Source organism: Caenorhabditis remanei, chromosome V, assembly GCF_010183535.1.
Source record: "Caenorhabditis remanei strain PX506 chromosome V, whole genome shotgun sequence".
Taxonomy (NCBI): domain Eukaryota; kingdom Metazoa; phylum Nematoda; class Chromadorea; order Rhabditida; family Rhabditidae; genus Caenorhabditis; species Caenorhabditis remanei.
Window position 1 is genome coordinate 7300001 of NC_071332.1, and position 21110 is coordinate 7321110.

General features: G+C 38.5%; 5 protein-coding genes across 5 annotated transcripts; 4 read left to right on the plus strand and 1 right to left on the minus strand.

Annotated features, from left to right (window-relative positions):
- Window positions 1–1292: 1292 nt before the first annotated feature.
- GCK72_017905 (uncharacterized protein) lies at window positions 1293–3943 on the plus strand (the record flags this gene model as incomplete). The annotated part of the gene is made up of 9 exons (XM_003112738.2): window positions 1293–1323; window positions 1395–1474; window positions 1559–1681; window positions 1920–2084; window positions 2199–2719; window positions 2823–2992; window positions 3074–3246; window positions 3303–3580; window positions 3685–3943. 9 exons carry the CDS (start codon window positions 1293–1295, stop codon window positions 3941–3943), a joined length of 1800 nt encoding a protein of 599 aa, XP_003112786.2.
- A 501-nt stretch (window positions 3944–4444) lies between these two features.
- GCK72_017906 (uncharacterized protein) lies at window positions 4445–6245 on the plus strand (the record flags this gene model as incomplete). Its single annotated transcript, XM_003112467.2, has 8 exons — window positions 4445–4491; window positions 4539–4671; window positions 4717–4785; window positions 4835–5128; window positions 5184–5452; window positions 5499–5639; window positions 5690–6043; window positions 6095–6245. The coding sequence occupies 8 exons, from the start codon at window positions 4445–4447 to the stop codon at window positions 6243–6245; spliced, it is 1458 nt and encodes a 485-aa protein (XP_003112515.2).
- A 1675-nt stretch (window positions 6246–7920) lies between these two features.
- Window positions 7921–9627, plus strand: GCK72_017907 (uncharacterized protein; the record flags this gene model as incomplete). Its single annotated transcript, XM_003112644.2, has 7 exons — window positions 7921–8043; window positions 8090–8158; window positions 8206–8499; window positions 8553–8821; window positions 8868–9008; window positions 9065–9418; window positions 9471–9627. 7 exons carry the CDS (start codon window positions 7921–7923, stop codon window positions 9625–9627), a joined length of 1407 nt encoding a protein of 468 aa, XP_003112692.2.
- A 266-nt stretch (window positions 9628–9893) lies between these two features.
- GCK72_017908 (uncharacterized protein) lies at window positions 9894–12465 on the minus strand (the record flags this gene model as incomplete). The annotated part of the gene is made up of 7 exons (XM_003112555.2): window positions 9894–9963; window positions 10014–10155; window positions 10432–10556; window positions 11861–12050; window positions 12103–12173; window positions 12226–12319; window positions 12387–12465. 7 exons carry the CDS (start codon window positions 12463–12465, stop codon window positions 9894–9896), a joined length of 771 nt encoding a protein of 256 aa, XP_003112603.2.
- Window positions 12466–19177: 6712 nt separating this feature from the next.
- Window positions 19178–19468, plus strand: GCK72_017909 (uncharacterized protein; the record flags this gene model as incomplete). The annotated part of the gene is made up of 1 exon (XM_053732305.1): window positions 19178–19468. The coding sequence occupies one exon, from the start codon at window positions 19178–19180 to the stop codon at window positions 19466–19468; it is 291 nt and encodes a 96-aa protein (XP_053581218.1).
- Between the last annotated feature and the right edge of the window lie 1642 nt (window positions 19469–21110).

Sequence of the window (21110 nt, forward strand, 5' to 3'; positions counted from 1 at the left end):
GATTACTTAAAGTAAAATACTACAAAACAAGCGAACGTAGTTTTGTAGCGGAAAAGAAAAAAATAACAACAGACATTTTGCAACTTGGCATTAGGGCATTAGTGGAGAGACATTATCAAAGAATGATTCGGTGTTTACATTTCGGTTGCCAAGAGGGAAAAGATTAATTGGGTGCAGAAGAAGTTGGGTTCGGAATGTTCTGGAACATATGAAAAGATCAGCTTAAAATAAATAAATAAACAAATATGAATAACAATGCAGAAACCCTGATAAATTCCTACCTGTTGAACTACACGTTCTTAGAACAACTTTTCGAATCGAGCCATGTCAGAAATCATTTATCATTTGGAACAGTTTTGGTTCTGAGATTTCTGATTTCTCATCATGAAAATGCTCTTGCTACATTTCCTGGTTTTTCAGAGAACAGGCTCGCCCAGTCTGCCAAGAAAACAAAATGTTTCTTGATAAAATGACCAGGCCAATCATCTTCCACTGTTCTCTGATTGCTACGTTTATTTTTTGAAAGAGGCTTCTTTGATCTTCAAAAAAACTAGAGTTCACGGACCAATCATCACTTTTTTGGTAACAAATGTTTCAAAGGAACACCTGAATTCTGACGTTTTATGCTCTTTTGTTTTTAGTTTAAACTTATCACCTGAGTACTTTATTTATTTTGTTAATTTTTCCACTCTTCCTCGAACGTTATCCTATTTTCGGAATTATGTCATTTGTGTTGTTTTCCTCTTTTATTTTCCTCATTTACATTATCTTGATCCTCACTCGTCATAGCATTTTGTCAAACATTTTCCTATTTTCAAATTGTGTGACCAATCGTGTCTCTCATATCACAAACTATAAAGAAAGTACATATCTAGTATGTATCTCTGTTTTCAAATGTTTGTCTGTAACTGACTCTTCGTCCATCTGTCCATCTGACCTGCAAATCAAAGTCATTCGCTCAAATATTCTGTCTCTCTGTCTCTTATTTGTGTCGAATCATTCATCACCCTTTTTTCCTGTCATTTCAGAAAACATCGGAGACGTTTTTCTTCGTCTTCTCGCTCTCTCTGCGTCTTGTGATCTCTATTCTATCTAGTCCCCGCCCACCTGAAATGTATTTCTCGACGTCTTCGTCATCAAATTTACCAGCCTGGTACTATTTAAAAGGACCGAGAATCGGTGGCGAGAGCCCATTGCCGTTCTATTCGGTTAGAGCAGCTGAAAAACCAATTTCCAATTTTCCAAAATTAAAAGCCAAACAACGAAAAAAATACTATCATTGCAAATTCAAGATGCCGCAATTACTATTCCCGATCCGCAAAGGTAAGTATGGTCTGTTTAATTTATTGAGACTGTAATCAAGAGTTCTTATACTTACTTTTCATTAATTTCAGCCCGTGTTCGCACATCGAGCAACCAAAGCAACATGGGCACTTGCTTCTCAAATTTGAAGTCTGGAAAAGATGATAATTCGGTAAGAACTCTTTTTTGATTTTCAGTAATAATAAAATCTAGACGTCTCCTTAATCTTATAAAATTCTGAATTTAAAAATTTCAGATCGTCAGAGTACAGCAAGGACTTCTCGAAGGTTTCCGTGTCAAAACCCCGAAAGGTGATCTCTGTGACGTCTTCCACGGAATCCCATACGCAGAGCCTCCAGTCGGAAATCTCCGTTTCAAGGTGAAATATTTTCATTGATAAACTAGTTTGACGTCAGCAATAGTTTCTATCACACCTACGGATAGGATGGGCCGAAATAAGAAATTTGCCGAATTCTTCGAAATCATCTAGACAACTTTTTCTCGGTAGTGGTCATCGGAAAGTGACCTTCAACTGTCAAGTGCAGTCGTGTTCCATCATCAGTCATCACACAAACTTTTCTACTAAAGGCTTGATTCTAAACTAAATATTTTTGCAGAAACCACAACCTCCAAAACCGTGGGATGGAATTCGAAAGTGTAACAAGTACCCAAATAGATCAATTCACAAAGAAATGCCATGGGATAAAGCACTGCCGAGAGCAAATCAAAGTGAAGATTGCCTCTATTTGAATGTTTTTGCTCCCAAGATTAGAGAAGACAAGGTGAGTATTTCTTCCGAGATATTTGTCAAACATCCCTTTTGAAATCCACTAAAATCGAGTTCCCGGAAACGAAACATAAATCAATCACTCCGGAATTAATGTTTGATTTTTCAGAAATACCCTGTCTTGTTCTACATTCACGGCGGCGGATATGTGATGGATTCTGCAGAGAGATATACTGCCAAGAACATCTGCAGATTGCTTGTCTCCCGTGAAATCATCGTCGTCACTTGTCACTATCGTCTCGGCTTCCTCGGTTTTCTATCAACCGGAGATGACGTGTGTCCAGGAAACTTTGGATTGTTCGACATGCTTGAAGCGATGAGATGGACCCATGCCAACATCGCTTCTTTCGGTGGTGACCCAGATAACATTACACTTTCTGGACAGTCAGCCGGTGCAGCCGCCGCCGATCTTTTATCGTTTTCTCCACTTGCCAAAGGACTTTTCAATAAGAAAATCGTAATGGGTGGTAATTCATACTGCCATTGGGCAACAACAAGCAAAGCAGAAATCAGGGAGTACTGCAAGAAGTGGGCGAAGCGACTTGGCTGGAAACCGAAAGTGAACTATGCGACGAAGAGAGAGGAGAGTGTCGACATCTTCAACTTTTTCAATGAACTACCCACTTCAAAGTAAGTAATTGAAAGGGAGACACTTTCCGGAAACTATTCAGATTCCAAGGTTGAACTGTTTGTTGGGAAAAAATATACAGTTTTATATTTGATCTATTTTCAGACTCGGCATGACAATGTTCTTCTCGAATACCATCTTCAAAGAGTGTCAACTCCCACTTGCCCCAATTGTCGATGGAGATATTCTTCCCTATAACTTGAAAATTCTTCGAGAAACTCAAGAGCACGTTCCATCTCTTGTCGGTGGAGGAGAATACGAGGCACTCCTTTTCTGTGAGTTTTTTCTCCTTGACACAAAAAATCCGTCCCTCTAAATCCTTTCCGAACAGTAATTGAAGTATTATTCTTTTCCAGGTGCAATCGGTTTGTTACGTGGTACCGAGAAGGAAATCAACAGTGCCATTGACGTATTGTCCAAGAAAAGCGGATTAGCAAGGTCAAAGATTGAGGCGATGACCGAAAAGGTTTACGGAGATTCTCCTGCATTGAGGGCTGATCCGAAAGCCAGAAAATTGTTTTATGTTAATGTAAGACACCAAACAAAAATAACTAAGATCTTATGTGTAATAATTCCGACTTTCAGTTAATCTCCGATGTGTTTGCCAATTACGGAAATTACCGTTTCATGAGAGACTGCCAGAAACGAGGAACCGAATGTTACGGGTACTCGTTCGATCATCAAAGCAAACAAATGTGGGGATGGCTACAACACGTGGTTCCATTCACTGGTGGCACTCACACTTCTGAACTTTCATACCTTTTTGACTGCAATTACATGTCGGCACCACTTGGAATGAACAAGACCGACAAAGTTGTTAGTGGAATGACCGCCGATTACTTCACGAACTTCGTCAAGTTTGGGTGAGTCATTAATTCTTTCTTTCTGATCTTTAGTATTTGAAGTCTTTTAATGGGTCACTTATTCACCAAATCTCTTTAATCATACATGATCAATGACATTTCAGAACACCAAACGGACCGAATTCTCAACTTCCAAAATGGGAACGGATCTCTTCAGACGATGAACATATGCAACTGTTCAGTATCAAACCAGAACCTGAAATGAAGACAACTGTATATGGAGCCAGAATGGAAGTTTATGAAGAGCATGTTGGCATCATTTATGAAGAGAAAGCCACAGCTCCAATATCTCCACGTACTGACTTTGCACCCAGTATTGTCTCCTCTGGAAGTGATAACAGTTTGCATATTCTTGTTAGTTAATTCTCTTTTCATGTACTTTTTTAAAAATGCGTTTTATCTTTTCATGTTTCCCACACCCTTCCCATTGCTCTTTTCCCATTTTTTTCTGTCCGGTTTGTATAGTTTTACTAGCAACTGATCTCAAGACTGCTTTTCAAAATGACACTCGATTTCACACCTTTTTTTTAAAAACTTTATTCTCTGTCAGAACTGATAAATGATGACAATCAAAACTCATTCTTTTTGTTCTATATGATGCAATAGTGGGTTCGGCGAGGGAGGTCAAAAAAGCGGTTCAAGATTTAATATATGTATGGAAACAGAAGACAAGTACAGATTATTCAAATGAGGAAAAACTGAAAAAGAGGAGGGAACTACTGGAAAATTATTTGGTATAAAGTAGCAGACGACTCTTGGTTTTCAGAAAATTATTATTCAATTCAATTTTTATCACTTGACTACTGTAGAATTGTTTATTTAGTTTTGTATCGCTTACCTTGAATTGTTTCAGACCGTTACATAATGACGGCATCAATTGGGTCAACGGTGGACAAAAAGACGGAGGCTGAGTGAGTACAAAGATGTTCAGACTAGGTACAAATTATGAATCCTTCAGATTGTCCGCTGGGAGAATATTGAATGAGAAACAAACGGATTGGAGATCCATGTGGATTTGTATATTTCTACAATTTATAGTGGGAGTTCAAATATCTGTATACTATATGTCAATGTGGCCGTATTTGAGTGGAGTAAGATAACACAGTGATTGTACCGAGAAAAAATAAAAATTACAGCTTGACAAAACTGCAGATGTCGACTTCTTGGGCTGGATTATAGCGGCTTGCAGTATTGGATGTTCTATCGTGAGTCATTTTTATATTTTCAGAACCATATTTAATTATTTCCTTTCAGTCAAATCCAATTTATGGCTTCTGGAATCAAAAAACGATGTCTGTGAAATGGCCGGTTATAACTGGATTTCTGATAGCAGCAGTTGGTCAATTTTGGTATGGACTTCTTACAGCAGCCACTAATGTCAAGTGGTGGATGCTTCTCGCTCGATTCTTGACTGGACTTGGAGTTGGAAACATTGCAGCTCTTCGAGTTTATGCCGCCACTGCATCGACTCCAAAAGACAGAATGAGAGCAATTTCATTTGGAACTGGAGGATTTGTTCTGGGAATCTCATTCGGCCCGGTGATTTCTGTCAGTTCATTTTTTTCTTGCCCAAACTTCAGGTGGCAAGTTCAAATATTTTCAGGCAGTCTTCACACCTCTCGGAGCTCACGGTCTCCGTATCGGTTTCTTCGTTTTCAACATGTATACAGGGGTTGCTTACCTAATGGCTCTGATTTGTTTCCTGTCTTGTTTTGTTATTCATTTCATGTTCAAAGAGAGTTACGCTGGAATCGTAACAAAAGAAGAGAAAGAAAATGATGATTTGATTGTCCCTAAGTTTGATGTTCCCGGAGCAATCATCTGCATCTACTTGTTCATGATTGTCAACATTATTGCAACAAATGTGGAAGTGTAAGCTCCTGAATCAAATTCAGAAACCCAACATCACAGTTTTCAGATTGTCTACTCCATTAACAACTGTATTATACGACTGGAAGGATAGTGATTCTATCCTCTACAATGGTATTACCCTTGCACTAAGTTGCATTGTTTCTGTCACTTTTCACGTGATTCTTGGAACTAGTCGAATCGGAAAAATGTAAATTTGCGAACTCTAAGTGTGTGTATGCACCTTTGATCTATTTTCAGTGACAGGAGAAATCAAATATTGATCGGTATTGTCCTGTTTCTACTTTATCATGTGTTCATGTACCCATGGGGATTCTATTCTGGACCATTGAACTTCTTGCCGGAAGGAATGGAGACTACAGAAATCGGAGGATGTTATGCAGACTACCTCTGGTGTAATGAAACAACGAGAGTACCATTAGCAGTATATCTTTTCTGCTTCATTGTCTTCTTTGGAACATCCTTCCCATTCGTTGAGACTCCTGCTTCAGCTCTTTACTCAGAGATTCTTGGTCCCAGAAAGCAGGGAACAATGCAAGGATTCTTCTCACTTGGAGGCAGCATTGCTCCAGTTATTTCATCCATTTCATCAACGTATGCACTCCATCACTTTGACTTTTCTATTCATTGATTTCTGATTTTCAGAGCGATCTTCAAATATACCGGTTACCGTTATGTCATTGTACTTCAAACAGTGCTACTGCTCGTCGGAGGTGCTCTCATTTTAATCTTTTACAAGAGACTTGTACCGTTAAAAGTGATTAAAAAGTCCGAGGACGAGAAGGTGGAAAACTGAACTGAAAATGGAGAAAACTGTTATAAATTTGTTGTTTTGTTAGTTATTCCTGGTTTCAAATTCATCAATAAAACATATCACCATTAAGTTTTACTTGAATCCTGTTACAGCACAGCACTATTTCAGAACAACGATATTAAAGGGTTTTTCCTAAAAATGATTTCAGTTCCAAGAGAAATAAAATCAAAAACTAAAACCAATAATTCTTCTTCTTTTCTTCAAAATGAAACGCATCGCCGTCGGCTTGTCGCCTAGTTAAAACCACGCACCCAAAGCAGCCGACACCTCCCGGGTTCCGCCGCCTGCTATGTCTCTCATGGGGGCAGACCACGCCCCTTTCTTTCCCGTCCTCTTCTTCTTGAGACGAAGAGAGGCAAAATGGAAAATGAAAAGCCAACGAGAAAAGTTACAATTTTAGAAAAAATAATTTTTCAAATTTTTTTTCTCTTAAAAATTATTTTATTCCCATTTTTCCCCATTTTCCGTTATTTTTTGGCTATAACACGAACAAGGAATACATAGATGTGTTTTGTTATTCGTGACAAAGCACTTTGCTTACAGTTTTTGAAAGATATGTACGTTTTATAGCCAAAAAATAACGGAAATTGGGAAAAATGGGAATTTTTAAGAGAAAAAAAATTTGAAAAATTATTTTTTTTAATTGTAACTTTTTGATGTTGGTTTGTAGAAAAACTCAAGACACGTATTTTGGTACATGTTTCAAAAAATTTGGAGCATTTTTTGATGAGTTATGATTTTTTCCCCGAGGGCACTACTTTTGACTTCTGGAGCTCTAGCACGATACTCAGGAGTTGAGAAGCCAGTTCAACATAATTTTTTCTTTATTTGAGTGTTTTCCAACATTTTTAAATCAAAAACTCAATATCTCCAAGAGAAAAATAAAAAGTTTTTTTTCGAATTTTTAAATCAAGATCAGGAAAAATCGATTATCGAAAAAATCAGTGACGGAAATTTTTCAAAAAACATATTTTCTTATTGCTGAATACTTTGGATTTCTTTCAAAATAAAGTTTATGCAAAACGGACACGATTCAACTTAGTTACACCTAAAAGTATGAAGGGGTGCTCACTTATGCTCGCTACTGTAACTCTGAAAATGATTCGGGTTGACATAAATCTCGAGCGGAATATACACCATTGAGCTGAGTTATGAAGGTTGAAAGAAAACTGTTAGAATGATGGAATATACAGCTCCTAAAAACTGTTTATAGCATTTTCTGCTTTTTAATAGATACAAAATTGAACGATTATTATTAAAAAAATAATAATGATTTTCGAAAACTCTGTAAGTGAGCTGGAAGTGTACTTGAATTAATCAGAAGGCAGTGATTCTAACTTCATAGGCAAATCAGCAGGATTTTCCTATTGTAAATGAAATAATATACAAGGTTTAAAAATAAAATACATTCCCAACTCCACATTATGAGTTTGTTGTGAAATGAGTATTTTGAGTTATTGATAATATAAGAATTATGCAATTCAAAGTATCAGAAACACCGCATTTTGTAGTGATAAAGAAAAGTGACCACACAAAATACTGAAAAACGAGAAGATTATTCAGATGGCGGTGTGGTATAAAACCATTGGAATTCACTACATTTCAGAATTCGTTCTCTACAATTGTTTTGTCTTTTGATAACAAGGAAACAAGAAGGATGACAGTGTCAAACGAGAAGCAGACCGATTGGAGATCCATGTGGATTTGTATATTCTTGCAGTTTGTGGTTGGTGTACAGATCTCTGTGTACTACATGTCAATGTGGCCATATTTGAGTGGAGTGAGTTTTAAATAGGATTGACTGGATTGCAAAAATAATATTTCAGCTGGACAAATCAGCCGATTTCGACTTCCTTGGATGGGTTGTAGCGGCATGCAGTATCGGATGCACTATTGTAAGTCATCCTATTTTTAGGGGTCTAACTTCTAATAAGTTTTTCAGTCAAACCCACTCTATGGCTACTGGAACCAGAAAACTATGTCAGTCAAATGGCCAGTCATCACTGGATTCCTCATTGCAGCAGTCGGTCAAGGATGGTACGGTCTTCTTGGTTTATTCGATAATGTCAAATGGATGATGCTTCTCGCTCGGTTCTTGACCGGACTTGGAGTTGGTAACATCGCTGCTCTTCGAGTTTATGCAGCAATGGCGTCGACTCCAAAAGACAGAATGAGAGCAATTTCATTTGGAACTGGAGGATTTGTGTTGGGATTCTCATTTGGTCCAGTTATTTCTGTGAGTCTTTTCTTATCCAAAGTCATATGAAAGCCATGCATGGATATTTCCAGGCAGTGTTCACTCCATTGGGTGAAGAAGGTATCAGATTAGGAGGATTCGTGTTGAATATGTACACCGTTGTTGCTTACCTCATGGTGTTGCTTTGCATTTTTGGATGTTTCATCATCTATTTCTTCTTCAATGAAAGTTACGTCGGAATAGTGACTAAAGAAGAACAAGAGAAAGATGATGTGACAGTTCCAATGTTTGATATCCCAGCCGCATTGATCTGTATTTACCTGTTTATGATTGTCAACATGACAGCTACGAATATTGAAGTGTAAGTTCCGGATGATTGAGGAATAGTCAGAGTCTCGATGTTTCAGAATGTCTTCCCCACTTACTACAGTTTTATACGATTGGAAGGACAGTGACTCAATCTTTTACAATGGAATTGCATTGGCAATCAGCAGTGCCATTTCAGTGTCATTCAATATTGCTCAAGGAGCAACGCGAATCGGAAAAATGTAAGACGACCTAATATGAACAGAGAAAAAAAACAAACAATCTTCTTTTCATTTAGTGACAAAAGGAAGCAAATGCTCTTCGGTCTCACATTCTTCTTGCTCTATCAGGCATTCATGTTCCCATGGGGTTTCTATTCTGGACCATTGAACTTCCTGCCGAAAGGAATGGAGACTACAGAAGCTGGAGGATGTTACGCAGAATATCTCTGGTGTAATGACACGACTCGTGTTCCAATGCCTATCTACTTTTTCTGTTTTATTGTATTCTTTGGTGTGGCATTTCCATTTGTGGAGACACCGTCTCCAGCTCTCTTCTCTGAGATTTTGGGCCCAAGAAAGCAGGGAACAATGCAAGGATTCTTCTCACTTGGAGGCAGTCTTGCACCAGTTATTGCTTCGATCACATCAACGTGAGTTTTCACATTTTGGACAGAACAACAACGGAACATTTTCGATTTTCAGAGCAATATTCAAGTACACTGGTTACCGTTATGTCATTGTCTTCCAAGCAATTACTCTTCTTGTCGCTGTTCTCTTAATTTTGGTATTTTACAAAAGACTAGTCCCATTAAAAGTGGTCAAGAAGGGCAGCGAATCAACGATCTCAGAAGAAAACTGACATTCACAAATCACGGATTTTGTATTCTTTCATTCATTTTATCGTTAATCTAATTTAATTTCAATAGAATAATATATCTTTTCTATAAATTAAATTCTCAAGTTTTCACAATACAAATCACAGAAAGACGACACAAAAGACACTCGGATAAAATAATAGAGATGAATGAGTCTGAGTAGAAATATAGTAACTGGTTCTGCAGGAAAGACAAAAGACCCCAAAAATTGACGTATTTACAGACATTTAATTGGATGAAGATCGTCCACTTAAGCGATGATCCACTTGTCATTGAACTTCATTACACACGTATTGTATCCACAGTTTGTGGCGCAGCATCTGAGAATTTGGGTTGGGGGTGAGGGATTCGGAATTTCAGTTGAACTCACTTTCTGATATATAATCCACTTCTACAGTCATTATCTGTGTGACACCAGTTGGATCCACGTGTAGCTACACATTTGACACCGAGTTGGAATGGATCTGGGCATTGATCACCAGATGCAGCAGTTGGGGAGAGGGAGTTGAAAACTGGAATAAGATGAATTTAATTTTTTTTAAAAATTTCATTCACTTTATTTACTTCGTTTAAATACTTTCTTTTTTGTTCTCGAGACCACTAAAAACAATTTCGAAAAAACAAGCAAGTCAGAGAACGGAAAATTTGATCTGAAGTCGGTCTTACAATGGCATATCATACACTTCAAAATTCCCCAACCCTACTTTACTGAGTCTCGAAGTGATTAAAAATGTGAATTAATTTCAAACATTTTCAGCAATACATATCCAATACCATTTCCAACTTACCAATACTCCTTCTCGGATGGAAAACCTGTGCTCCAACATGCACACACATATTGTAATTACAGCCAGTTGGACAACACATCGAAGCAGTTGTTGATGCACCACGACAATCCATATCACTGTTACACCTGCAACGACACCCGATTTTTTCTCTGTTTTCTTTTCCTTCTTTTTATTTTTCTCTTTTTCTTTTTCCTCCTTTTCTCTTCCTTCTTCTTCCTTCTTCTTCCTTCTTCTTCTTCTCTTCTTTTCTTCCCCGTTTTTCTTATTTGTCACTTTTCTCTTCATCTCTCATGGGGGTATAGCTCAGTGGCAGCACAGGTAGTTGGCGTGCGGACCGCATGCGGATTCAGTCCCATTTTCCGTCCACATAGAGTCCGCAGCGGAAATTTGGTCCGCTGCGGACTGTATATGGACGTAGCGTGGACTTCGGGAAAAGAGGTGGAAGTGGGCGGCAGACGTCCGCGCGCGGACCGTATATGGGCGCGCTGGCCGCGGCCGCGGCATGCAGCAGCTCTTCCGAACCTCTCGGACTTCTCTCGGATAACGATAATTTTTTAATCATTTATGGAGCGTTTACGTTTCTTTCCCTATTTTTTCGAAAGTTTCGCTTTTCTTTATGTTTTTCTCTATTGAAATTTCTCTTAATTAAATTTTTCGTGAAAAATTCTCTCATTTTACTGTGAATGATCAGAAAAATATTGTGTTTTCAGTCAGTCCGATGGTCCCAAAAAGAGAAGCAGCAGCGACAGCTAATATGGAATCAATTCATCGCTTTTCTCAAAGGTTTGTAATAGTATTCAGCATTTTCTATTAAAAATAAACTTCTTTCAGTGAGGTAATTCGATAAAATTGGCCACTTCCCAAGCACAACACTGTATTTTTCCGGAGGGAGGAACCCATTTTCGAAAGTAAGTTAACTGAACAATTATATTTTATTCCGCAATTAATTGATTTTCTTTTCAGAAATACGAAGGGAAAGCAGAAGTCAACGACTGAAAACTGCTTCTACAACAATTGATTTTCGATGGATTTCAAGGGCAAGACTGCCGGACAAACTTCTGTTTTCTAAGTCTAATTTGCTGTGTTTTCTTCTTATTTTTATCATTTTTAATGTTCCTTCTATCTTTCTTTTAATAAAATAGTAATTTTATCTCAATTCTTCTTTGTTAAATGACAATCTCAACCGGAAAAAAAGTAGGGAGAGGGCTGGCAGTGCGAGCGACTACGTCCGCGCGCGGACTCAAAACGGACCGTATACGGACCACATACAATCCTCTGCGAATTCGTGCTGAGTCCACGCGCGGCCCATATATCGTCCATATTGCGTCCGTGGCGGACTACCTGTGAGAGCATTCGACTGCAGATCGAGAGGTCCCTGGTTCAACTCCGGGTGCCCCCTAGATTCTTTTGTCTTTTTGAAAAAACTTACCAGTTGACACCTCGAACTTTTCTGCAGTTGATGTTCATTGAGGTGACAGAAGGACAGCTGGCTTGATGGGGATTGGTACAACAGGATCCTTGTTCAATTCCATTCGTACAAATTGTTCCAGATTCACATGCAGTGGAAGTCATACATGAATGAAAATAGTTTCGGCAGAGAGGTAGAGTTCCAACGAGATCTAAAACAAATTTTGAGTGTTCTTCTTAAATTTCAGAAAAGGCAAAACTTACTATTTTGAAATGAGTTGAAAACGTTAAACTGTGGATTTACATTATTTCCACTTGGATTATAGCTGCTAAACCTGAAAATCAAAAAATCTTTAAAATGCAACCTTCCAAGATAATCCCAATTACCTAAAATTATTCGATGCCTGATACGTTGACGGATTGACGAATCCGAAATCTCTTTGTGGTTTGATGATATGCCCACATTCTGATTTCGCTACTCCTGAAAAAAAACTATTTTCAATTTATCTGTGGAAAAAATTATTCAAAAATTCGAAACTAAAACTCACCAAGTTTTTCATAATAATCACAAAGCGTCATGTGCTGCGATCCGACAACTGTGATACCAACCAGCAGCAACTGTATCATTCTCTGTAAATGATTTCAGCTAGAATATAGAATTGACTCGAAAATTGAGTCAAAGGAGTTAAGCGAGTAAATGGCAAGTTGTAAATGGTAAATGCGTGAAAAACTTTATGAAAACACACGCGGAGCCATGAGCCTTTGCTCCTCCCACTTTCGCCCTCCTCTGGCGCTTTTGTTCATGTCTGCGTCTCTTCGTCTCGCGCACTCTCTCACTCTTTGGTCATTGAATTGTCTTGTTGTAACTGAGTCGCCAGGAGGGGAGAGACAGACTGGAAACAACATTAAAGACGATCCGGAATACGGGCAACGCGTGGACCCACGTGTGTTTACCGCGCACCTGGCACCCCCGGTTGTGTTATTATTTGTACTGTACTGGAAAGCAAGGGTGCGGTTAAGCAAAATAATCGAGAGTGGATAACTGGAAATGCTGGAACGAGCAGTTCGAGAATTCGGGGTGATGGAGAAAACAAGGGATTGGTTGAGAGGATTCACTGAAACGTGCATATTCATGAGCTGAAGCAGGTGCTCTTTTGGAAAGGAACAGTGGGATAAAACAAACAAAATGGAACTATTGGATAGGACAAAAATAGAGAATTACTGTTTCAAAAGATGGTAATCCAAAGAAAAAATTTGGGTTAAAAAGCTGAAAAATGAAAGAATATGAATTGTGAAGTATTTGAAAGATCAGTAGCGGTAGCAACTCTACATTTGTACGAGATCACAACATCTGGGAAATCTTTTTCACAAAATTTTAGATAAGATATGAAAAGAAAACTGCAACTTTTGAAACCACTTTAAATTTCAGTTACGGAAAACTTTCAGTGAATTTTAGACAGAACAATATGAGTGATTGTTTTGAAGGAAATGGGTTATATATTCCAAAAATGTGAGCATTTCAAGTAATTGTAATTAGAAATCAAATATAGAAGTAATTAGAATCTAATCTAGAACTTAAAGCCACTATAAAAGAAACTGAAATCATGCGTGTCAATTATCAATCAAAATGAAACAATAATTCAAAGTTTCACGGAACGAGGCGGGTCTTCCAACGTGATCCGGCTCATCCCACTAAACAGGTGGTAGCCTGGAAACTTCTACGTCAGCCGGCAAATTGCAAAAATTAATCGTCTTTTCCTTTCTAATACAGACATTTGGATCATAATACGAAAGGTGGCAATAATTGGCCGAAACGCAAACAGCGGCTGAGAAAAAAAGGAGGGGAAAAGAGAAAGAGTGTGGTGCCAATCGGTTTGTTTCCGGTGATATATGCGTCAACTGGTCTTATTGGTGCTCTTTTGCCGCAAATGAGTCGGGACTCGCGCGAGAGGCAACACCGTATCAGAAATGAGGAGTGAGGATACCCTTCACGCGCGATTGAGATTGATAGAAAAAACAGTTGGGCGCTGAGTGATATTAGGATTAAATTGCACTATCAAGTGGGTTTAGGCCGAACGGCCTACTCAGTGATCAGTCTGAGTCAGTCTGAGTAGGGTAGAGACACTTTGTGAACTTGGGATCAAGGTTTTGGAGCTAGAAGGGAAGTTGTTTATTGAAAGTTTGAAGAAATTCCTCCTGAAATTCTACTGTCTTGTCTGATATACTTACAAATTCAACCATCCAATGCCGTTGTTTTCGCCAACTGTGGGTCAGATCTAGGCAGGATTCAGGAATGGTTGCTCCAAAAATCACTATAATTTCTGAGAGTACTTCAGGAAAATTTCATAGAAATTATTAATTTTGATCAACTACAATCTCATAATTCATAATTTTCAGTCAATCCAATAAGTGAATCTGAACATGTAGAGTATCTAACTAGATTCCCAGATGCAGAAATCTCAGCTTTCAACATCAGGCCATCCCTGACATTGATCTATGGATCTTTAAAACTTTTTTCCATTCTCACACACGGGTCGGATTAATCGGAAAGCGGTAATTGATATACAGGAAGCGGCAGCCCGATGTTGCGTGTTTCGTTCTTTCGCACTTTCTCGAGGTGTGAAACGAAAGGAGATCGTATGCGTTGCGGATCAGCAACAACACATGAGCGTTGGGCGCCCGGCAGCTGTATGCAAAGAGCAACAAACACGAAATACAACACATTTTGCGAGTTGCGGTGCCGATAGAGTGAGGAAAATAATGTTGGATTCATGGAGTACAAATAAGAATTTGGAAAGGAATGAAACAAGTGAAACAATTGAAAATTACAGGAAATGGTCTGGTAGAGCTGGTGCAGAGGAGAGGATTGAGGAATGGGAACTGTAGATGATCATTGAACAAAAAACTGAGTTTCGTCTAGAATTCAAGATCGCCGAAAATATAGATGCAAGGGTGATTAGTAGTTTTTGAATTTATGGAATCAACTTGTCAGTAACAAAGAAAATAAATTTTCAGAAATCTTTTAAAAATCCAGTTAACACAATTAGAAATTAAAATTGCAATTCGTTAAATGAAAAAATCGAGTTTCTGGCTCAAAAACTACACAATATTCTCCTGATAAATTGCTCATAGAAGTCAATTAAATGAGCCGACAAGTGGCAGACGACGGCATTTTATGGCACGGAAACATGTAGACCGTAAATGGTTTGTCTTTATGTTGACACACCGACTACGACGCTGCTCGAGACTATTCACGCCTTTTGTGTTCGCGCCCGGGCCTTTATGTGTTCATGATACATTGCAGTCAAGACGGACGTGCTGCCGATGGGTGGAGGGAATGAGGTAGAGATGAATGAATGAAGGAGGACTGGACTCTGAACCTGAACATGGAAGTATGAGTACGTGGAATCAAATAGTCGAGAACAAGTAAACGATCAGAGAGCATACGTGGAAGTGAAGGTTCACGGAGTAGCTGGAATGTATGTTGAAACCTGAGATTCTTATGACTGATATCCAGTTTGGTTCTTTTTGTATTGAGCAAATGTTCATTGAGATCAAAAAACTGTGAAGGTAATTTTCAACTGAAGTAGTCTAATTTTCTCTATCCAGGCGTGGATAAAATGTCAAGATAAGACTTTCACTTTCAGTCTTAAATTGGTTTGGGTTGTGAGCGAAAAATAGGTCGATCAAATGATTCCTTTTCTCTTCCTTCCTTTATTTCTAGCGATTATCGCTGTTAGTATTTGTTTCGCTGCACAATCGTACTTCTCTTACATGAATTCATTAAATTACGCTACGTGCTTTCAGACAAATCTATGTCGATTACACTAACCGTCTTTCTATTTTTCGCGGCCTATTCACACGCAGGTAAGTTAGCTCGCTAAATATTGTTTTTAGCTAAATAGATTTCCACCATTTTTTTCAGAATTCATCATAAGTTACAACAACACTACTTCTGCTTCATCTTCTGCGATCTCCGCACAAAAGCTACTTTCTCTGAACACCAACGAAACGCCGCCCTCTTCACAATTTACTGTCAAGAATGAGTTGGCTAAAATATCTACATCCTGTCTCAACTCCAGAGATTATGAAATGCTAGCAGCAATTTTATGAAACACTGGACAGTACGAACGTTTTCCAGCAGTCTGCTTAGCACCAGCGCAATGAGCATAGGACTGGAAGAGTTACGAAGGGCACTTAATTTTGCACCACAACGTCCATGGAAAACATACAACAGTACGAAGCCCAGTGAAGGCGAACTGGCATCCGCGTCTAACATCGAGGCCCATTTCGATCTGATTGAACCCATTTCCTCGGTACAAAGTCTTGATAACCTATTCTATTTTGAGTTTGAAGAGGTGCATCAGGATGATGAAGGATTAATAGACAGAAAGTCAATTGACCGTATGATAGACAAGTTATTAGCGATTCATGACAAAATTGAAAAAGCAATTTCAGAAATGAGGAGAAACGACTATAAATGTTTTGATTCAGTCAAATAGATCAGGAATTTTATAGATCATTGTAATTGTATTTATTGATATTATGGTCATTATACCAAATAAAAAAGTTTTTTTCTTAATATAAATTATTCTGTGGTCAAGCATCTACTAATCATCCATTTATGTGCATTTTGTCTTCAATTGGTAAGACCAGGACCTAATTGTAAGTTTAAAGCCAAAATGTTCGTACCGCAACTCGACTCCACTAAATGAGGGATTCAGAAATTTATGTACATATCTCAAAAAAGAAAATGCAAGAAGTCATAATTCAGGGTTTACGATCACATAATTTTTATTTCAGAATCTTTGAAAAGACACATCTGAACTTCTTCCATCCAACCTATCGGTTTTCTCTTTTTAACTTTTTCAACTGTGACTTTAGAAGTTGCTCTTTGTCTAATTCCATAGGTCATGTATTCTTTCACTCCATCATCATCATCATCAACAAGAAAAAGTACACATTGTGTTTCAGTGCTCTTTTTTCTTATATTCGTATAGTAGTTGTTTGAGAGTCGTCTAAAAGCGGCAGAGCGCGCGCGCACTGATTAATCTCGGCACGCGGATAAACTAACTAAAAAAGGAGACGACGAAAGGCAACAAGGCCGAAGGTAATGCTGATGAACTTGAAGTCTAGGAGACACTCTAATTGGGGTGATACGAGAAGCTGATGTCTACAATATTTTATCAGTAATTTATCTTTTTATTTTTTGTTTGGTGAAGCTTCCGATTCCTTTTCTGATTTAGTTGAAACGTAGTTATTGAAAGTTTCTCGAGTATTTCAGCCATGAGAATCACAACCTAAGCCATCTCGGGAAATCAAAGATTCTGTCAAGAAGGCGGTAATGTTGTTTCGGATTCTATTACCTTTTTCTTTAAAAAAAGAGAGTGCCAACTTCAATAAGAAACCCCTCAGAAACGTCACAAAGGTCCCCTCGGTCAACTCTGGAAACGCTTCACTTCCATAACTTCCTCAACAAATCATTGAGTTCTTTTCTTTGCTATGTTTTTCTTTTTTATTGGTTTTGAGGATGCCCACTCTCCGATCAGCTGACGCACTGCTTCTTTTTTCATCTTTTTTCTTCCTTGAGTGTCCACCCCAGCTGGTCGTCGTCGGCTGCTCCTTTTCCTTCGTTTTTCCCCTTTTCCAACCATCATCATCATCCCTTTTTCTTATTTCTTTCTTCTTTTCCCATAGAATCTGCGCCCGTCGACCCTGAATGTCGCCGTGCCTTAAAAAGTGGTTGAGTTGAGAGGCCAATGGCCGAAACTGGAAGAGAATAAAAGAAGAAGGACTTCAGAAGAGACTTAGACTGAAATAGAAAAACACCAATGTTTAATAGAAGAGAGACTCAGCAGAGACGTCGGCGAGAAAAAAAAAACGAGAGAATAAACGAAAAATGCACACCGCACATAACATGACAGCACTGGCAGTTTCGAGTCTTCAACTTCGTGTTGACGGGTCGCCTCTTCCAGGAAGGGCCCCCTCTAACTGACTGGACACACACATTTTTCACCTTTCACACCTTTTCAAGTGGACACTCTTTCTTCCACTCTTTTTTTTGTGGAAAACCTTTTCCACTAGAATAAATCTCGAATCTACCGTAATCCAATTTTCTTTTCCTTTTTTTAATAATACGTCAAGGATTTTTATTTTTGTTTTTGTTGATTGTTTTTGGATGTGATAGTAAAATTTTATAGTATATGTCGTATATGAAGCCAATATAGCAAGAATATAGTAAAAAGAATCACTTTCAGTAAAATTCTGAGTAGCTTTGGTTTCCAGTTTCAGATTGAAGTCGTTCATTTTCTGTTTTTGTCACCTGCGCGTTCAAATTAGTTTCATGCGTTTCAAATTCCAATTCCTGTAGTTTTTTGGTGATTTTGTATTCTTGCTTTTTAAAAACTGAAAATCCTAAATCTAAAAATCTATACTACAACAAAATCAGTAAATTGAGTCTTAACTTCCTGAATCTGCACCTGACTACGTAAATCGAGTCTTGCCTTCGTAAATCGACACTTGAAAATTATCAAGACCGCATTCTCGTTTCCATCCGCAACTTTCTTATGAGATAAACTCTCATTATCGGAAAATCGAAAGGTTGTACTTTAATCCCATTTTTTGGATGTCCACTGGCCATCGAAAAACCGAAAATCTAATTAGAATTACAATTGATATTCATAGTGCTTTGTTATCACTGTTTCGCTTTTTTTCATTATTATTGACAGTTTGTCAACGGTCTCTGATGAAATATAATTCATTTCTTCATGAAATTGTTTCTAGAAACATTATTTTTTGGAATTCTTGATAGCTTCCTACAGTATGTCTGTTCATCATTATCATTTTCATAACTTTTTCTTCATAAAACAGTGATTCCTCAGTAAATACTCTAAACCCTTTAAATCATCAAAAAGTAGCCTTCTTTACTCCATGAAACCACTGTCATTCAGTGATTAAATTATCCTCTGATTCACTTTTTACCATTGCTCTCCCTTTTTTCCTAATCTCTTTTCTTCGGTCGATTCCCTCTAATCTCAGCATCGGTCTCCCCAAAGACATGTTCTCGGTCGCCAGGCTCGTTCTTTTTATTTCGTCGTTTTCTTGTGCATGTGTTCCTCGAAGCACTTCTGAAATCCTCTCTGACGCGGCACACAATGGAATGCGAAGGAGGAGAAGAAGCTTGAAAAAGTTTTTGTGTGGACAAAAAACGCGGTCAAACGAGCGGACCCATGAGTCCCGGACTGCCCGGGAGAGATGATTGTAGACGGGAAGTCTAGAGACGCAGCACAAAACAGCTGCTCTGACGATGTGAGTATTATGTGTAACTGATCGAAAACACATGCACAAAATAACGGATGAGCAGGAGGAGAATGGTAAAGCTGAGAAGGCTGAGATCATTCCTCGACTCTCAGAGCAGAAACATCTGGAGAATATGGGTTATGATGATGGGAGAAAAAGAAGAAGAACTTGTCCGAACATGAAAAAATATAAGACCACCTCGAGATTTTACAACACTGATCCAGATGGAAATCCATGTGATTCTGATGGATTTGATGATGGACAAACACATTCAGATAATATAAAGAAAGTGGTTTCTCCGTATGTTTTTTGTTTTCGATATTTCTCTTGAGACGTGGATTAGGAATGACCACTTTCGAATGTTGGATTGGACATCTGAAAGTTTTTATCGATCTGGAAGATTTTGTGATATTAGTGCATGTTTCGTTAGATGTTTCGAGAAACACTTCAGTTTTTCAATAGGGTCATGCTGAGACTTCCTCACGGTCACAAGGACGGTTTTTTAAACTTTGGCCACCGGCTCAAGCTGCTTCGCATTAATACTTCCTCTCATAGTTATTCGAAGATTCAAGGCATCCTAACCTCAGTTCAGTGGAAGATATCGGTGAAATTCCCAATTTTTGCTCATGATTCTATGAGACTGTTAGAAGAATTCAATAGTTATCTTCTATTTTCAACTTTCCTTGATTTTTTCACACTGAAATACTGAAACTTCTGATTTTTTTTTTCTCTCCTCGAGCCGCTTTTCGAAAGTTTCTCTTCTAAACTAGACTGAATTTCTGATTTTTTTTCTCGTTGTGGCTGATGTTGTGGTCACAGAAAGTTCTCCATTCAAACGAAGAAAATCTAAACAAAGAGTGAAAAGACTTTTTTGGTGAATTTTGAATAACTTGGTCACTGCCTCTTTTCGTTATTCTCTTTTTTTGTTTTGAGGTCAGTTGCCACTGAATCATCGTCAACCTGACATACCCATTACATGTCTCCAGAACACCATAAAAATCCTTGAGTCCTTGTCGTCAGAATTTCCCCTTTTCCGTTTCAGACAGCTCTCTTTTTTCCTTTTTTTCCACTACACACGTTTTCCGATGTGTTCGTCTTCTTCTCTTTTTTATATACTAGTGTCACAGACGCGGCGGCGATTGCAAAAACAACACTAAACAACAACAACATAGATAGATGGCAATGGAACCGATCCTAACGGCCAGAAGTGTAGGAGTAGATAGATAGATAGGGGTGGTAGGGGGAGCAGACACACGCAAAAAAACAACATATGACCATGTTGAAAAATGGGTGGCATATAGAGAGAGAACCATCAGCAGAAAAGAAACAACAAGAGCAAAAGTTGTCTGGGTTCTGGAAAAAAAACTTCCAGAGGCTCGAGAGAGAGGAGGAACTAGAAGACGAGACGGTCGGGTTACTGTAGCGAAATATATCCAAAGTATGGCCGAACAGATGGCGCCTTCACCATTGCATATACTGATATCGTAGGATGAGCAAGTCTGGGCCAGATCTTTCCTACATCTTGGTAAGACTAGAATCATGGTCCGATGATTCATCTTTTCCCTGTCCCAAAAATGAAGCTAACTGACCGCAAGTGCATGGAGCTAGTCTTCCAATTCCCTCAAGACGAGGTTCCTGTTACAAACGCCACGTTTGTATACTTTAAACGTGTACCTCCCTCGAGGCTACACGCATTTTATTATTTCTATTTTTCCATTGACCTTGCCTTTTTATCATGCCATGTCAAGGTCAATGTTATCCTGAACTTTCACTGAAAAGCTCAGTTCTGATTTTCCCTCGCTCCACGATTACCGCAATCGCTCGCAGAGGACCTCGCTCGCAGAGGACCTCAAAACCCGGATTGTCCTGTCAAAGTTAGGCCAGAAGGACTACGCGTTGTACACGAACCGATGCTTGCCGAAACTACCGAATGAAATCAGTTACACTGACACCATTAAAAATCTGAAAGCTCT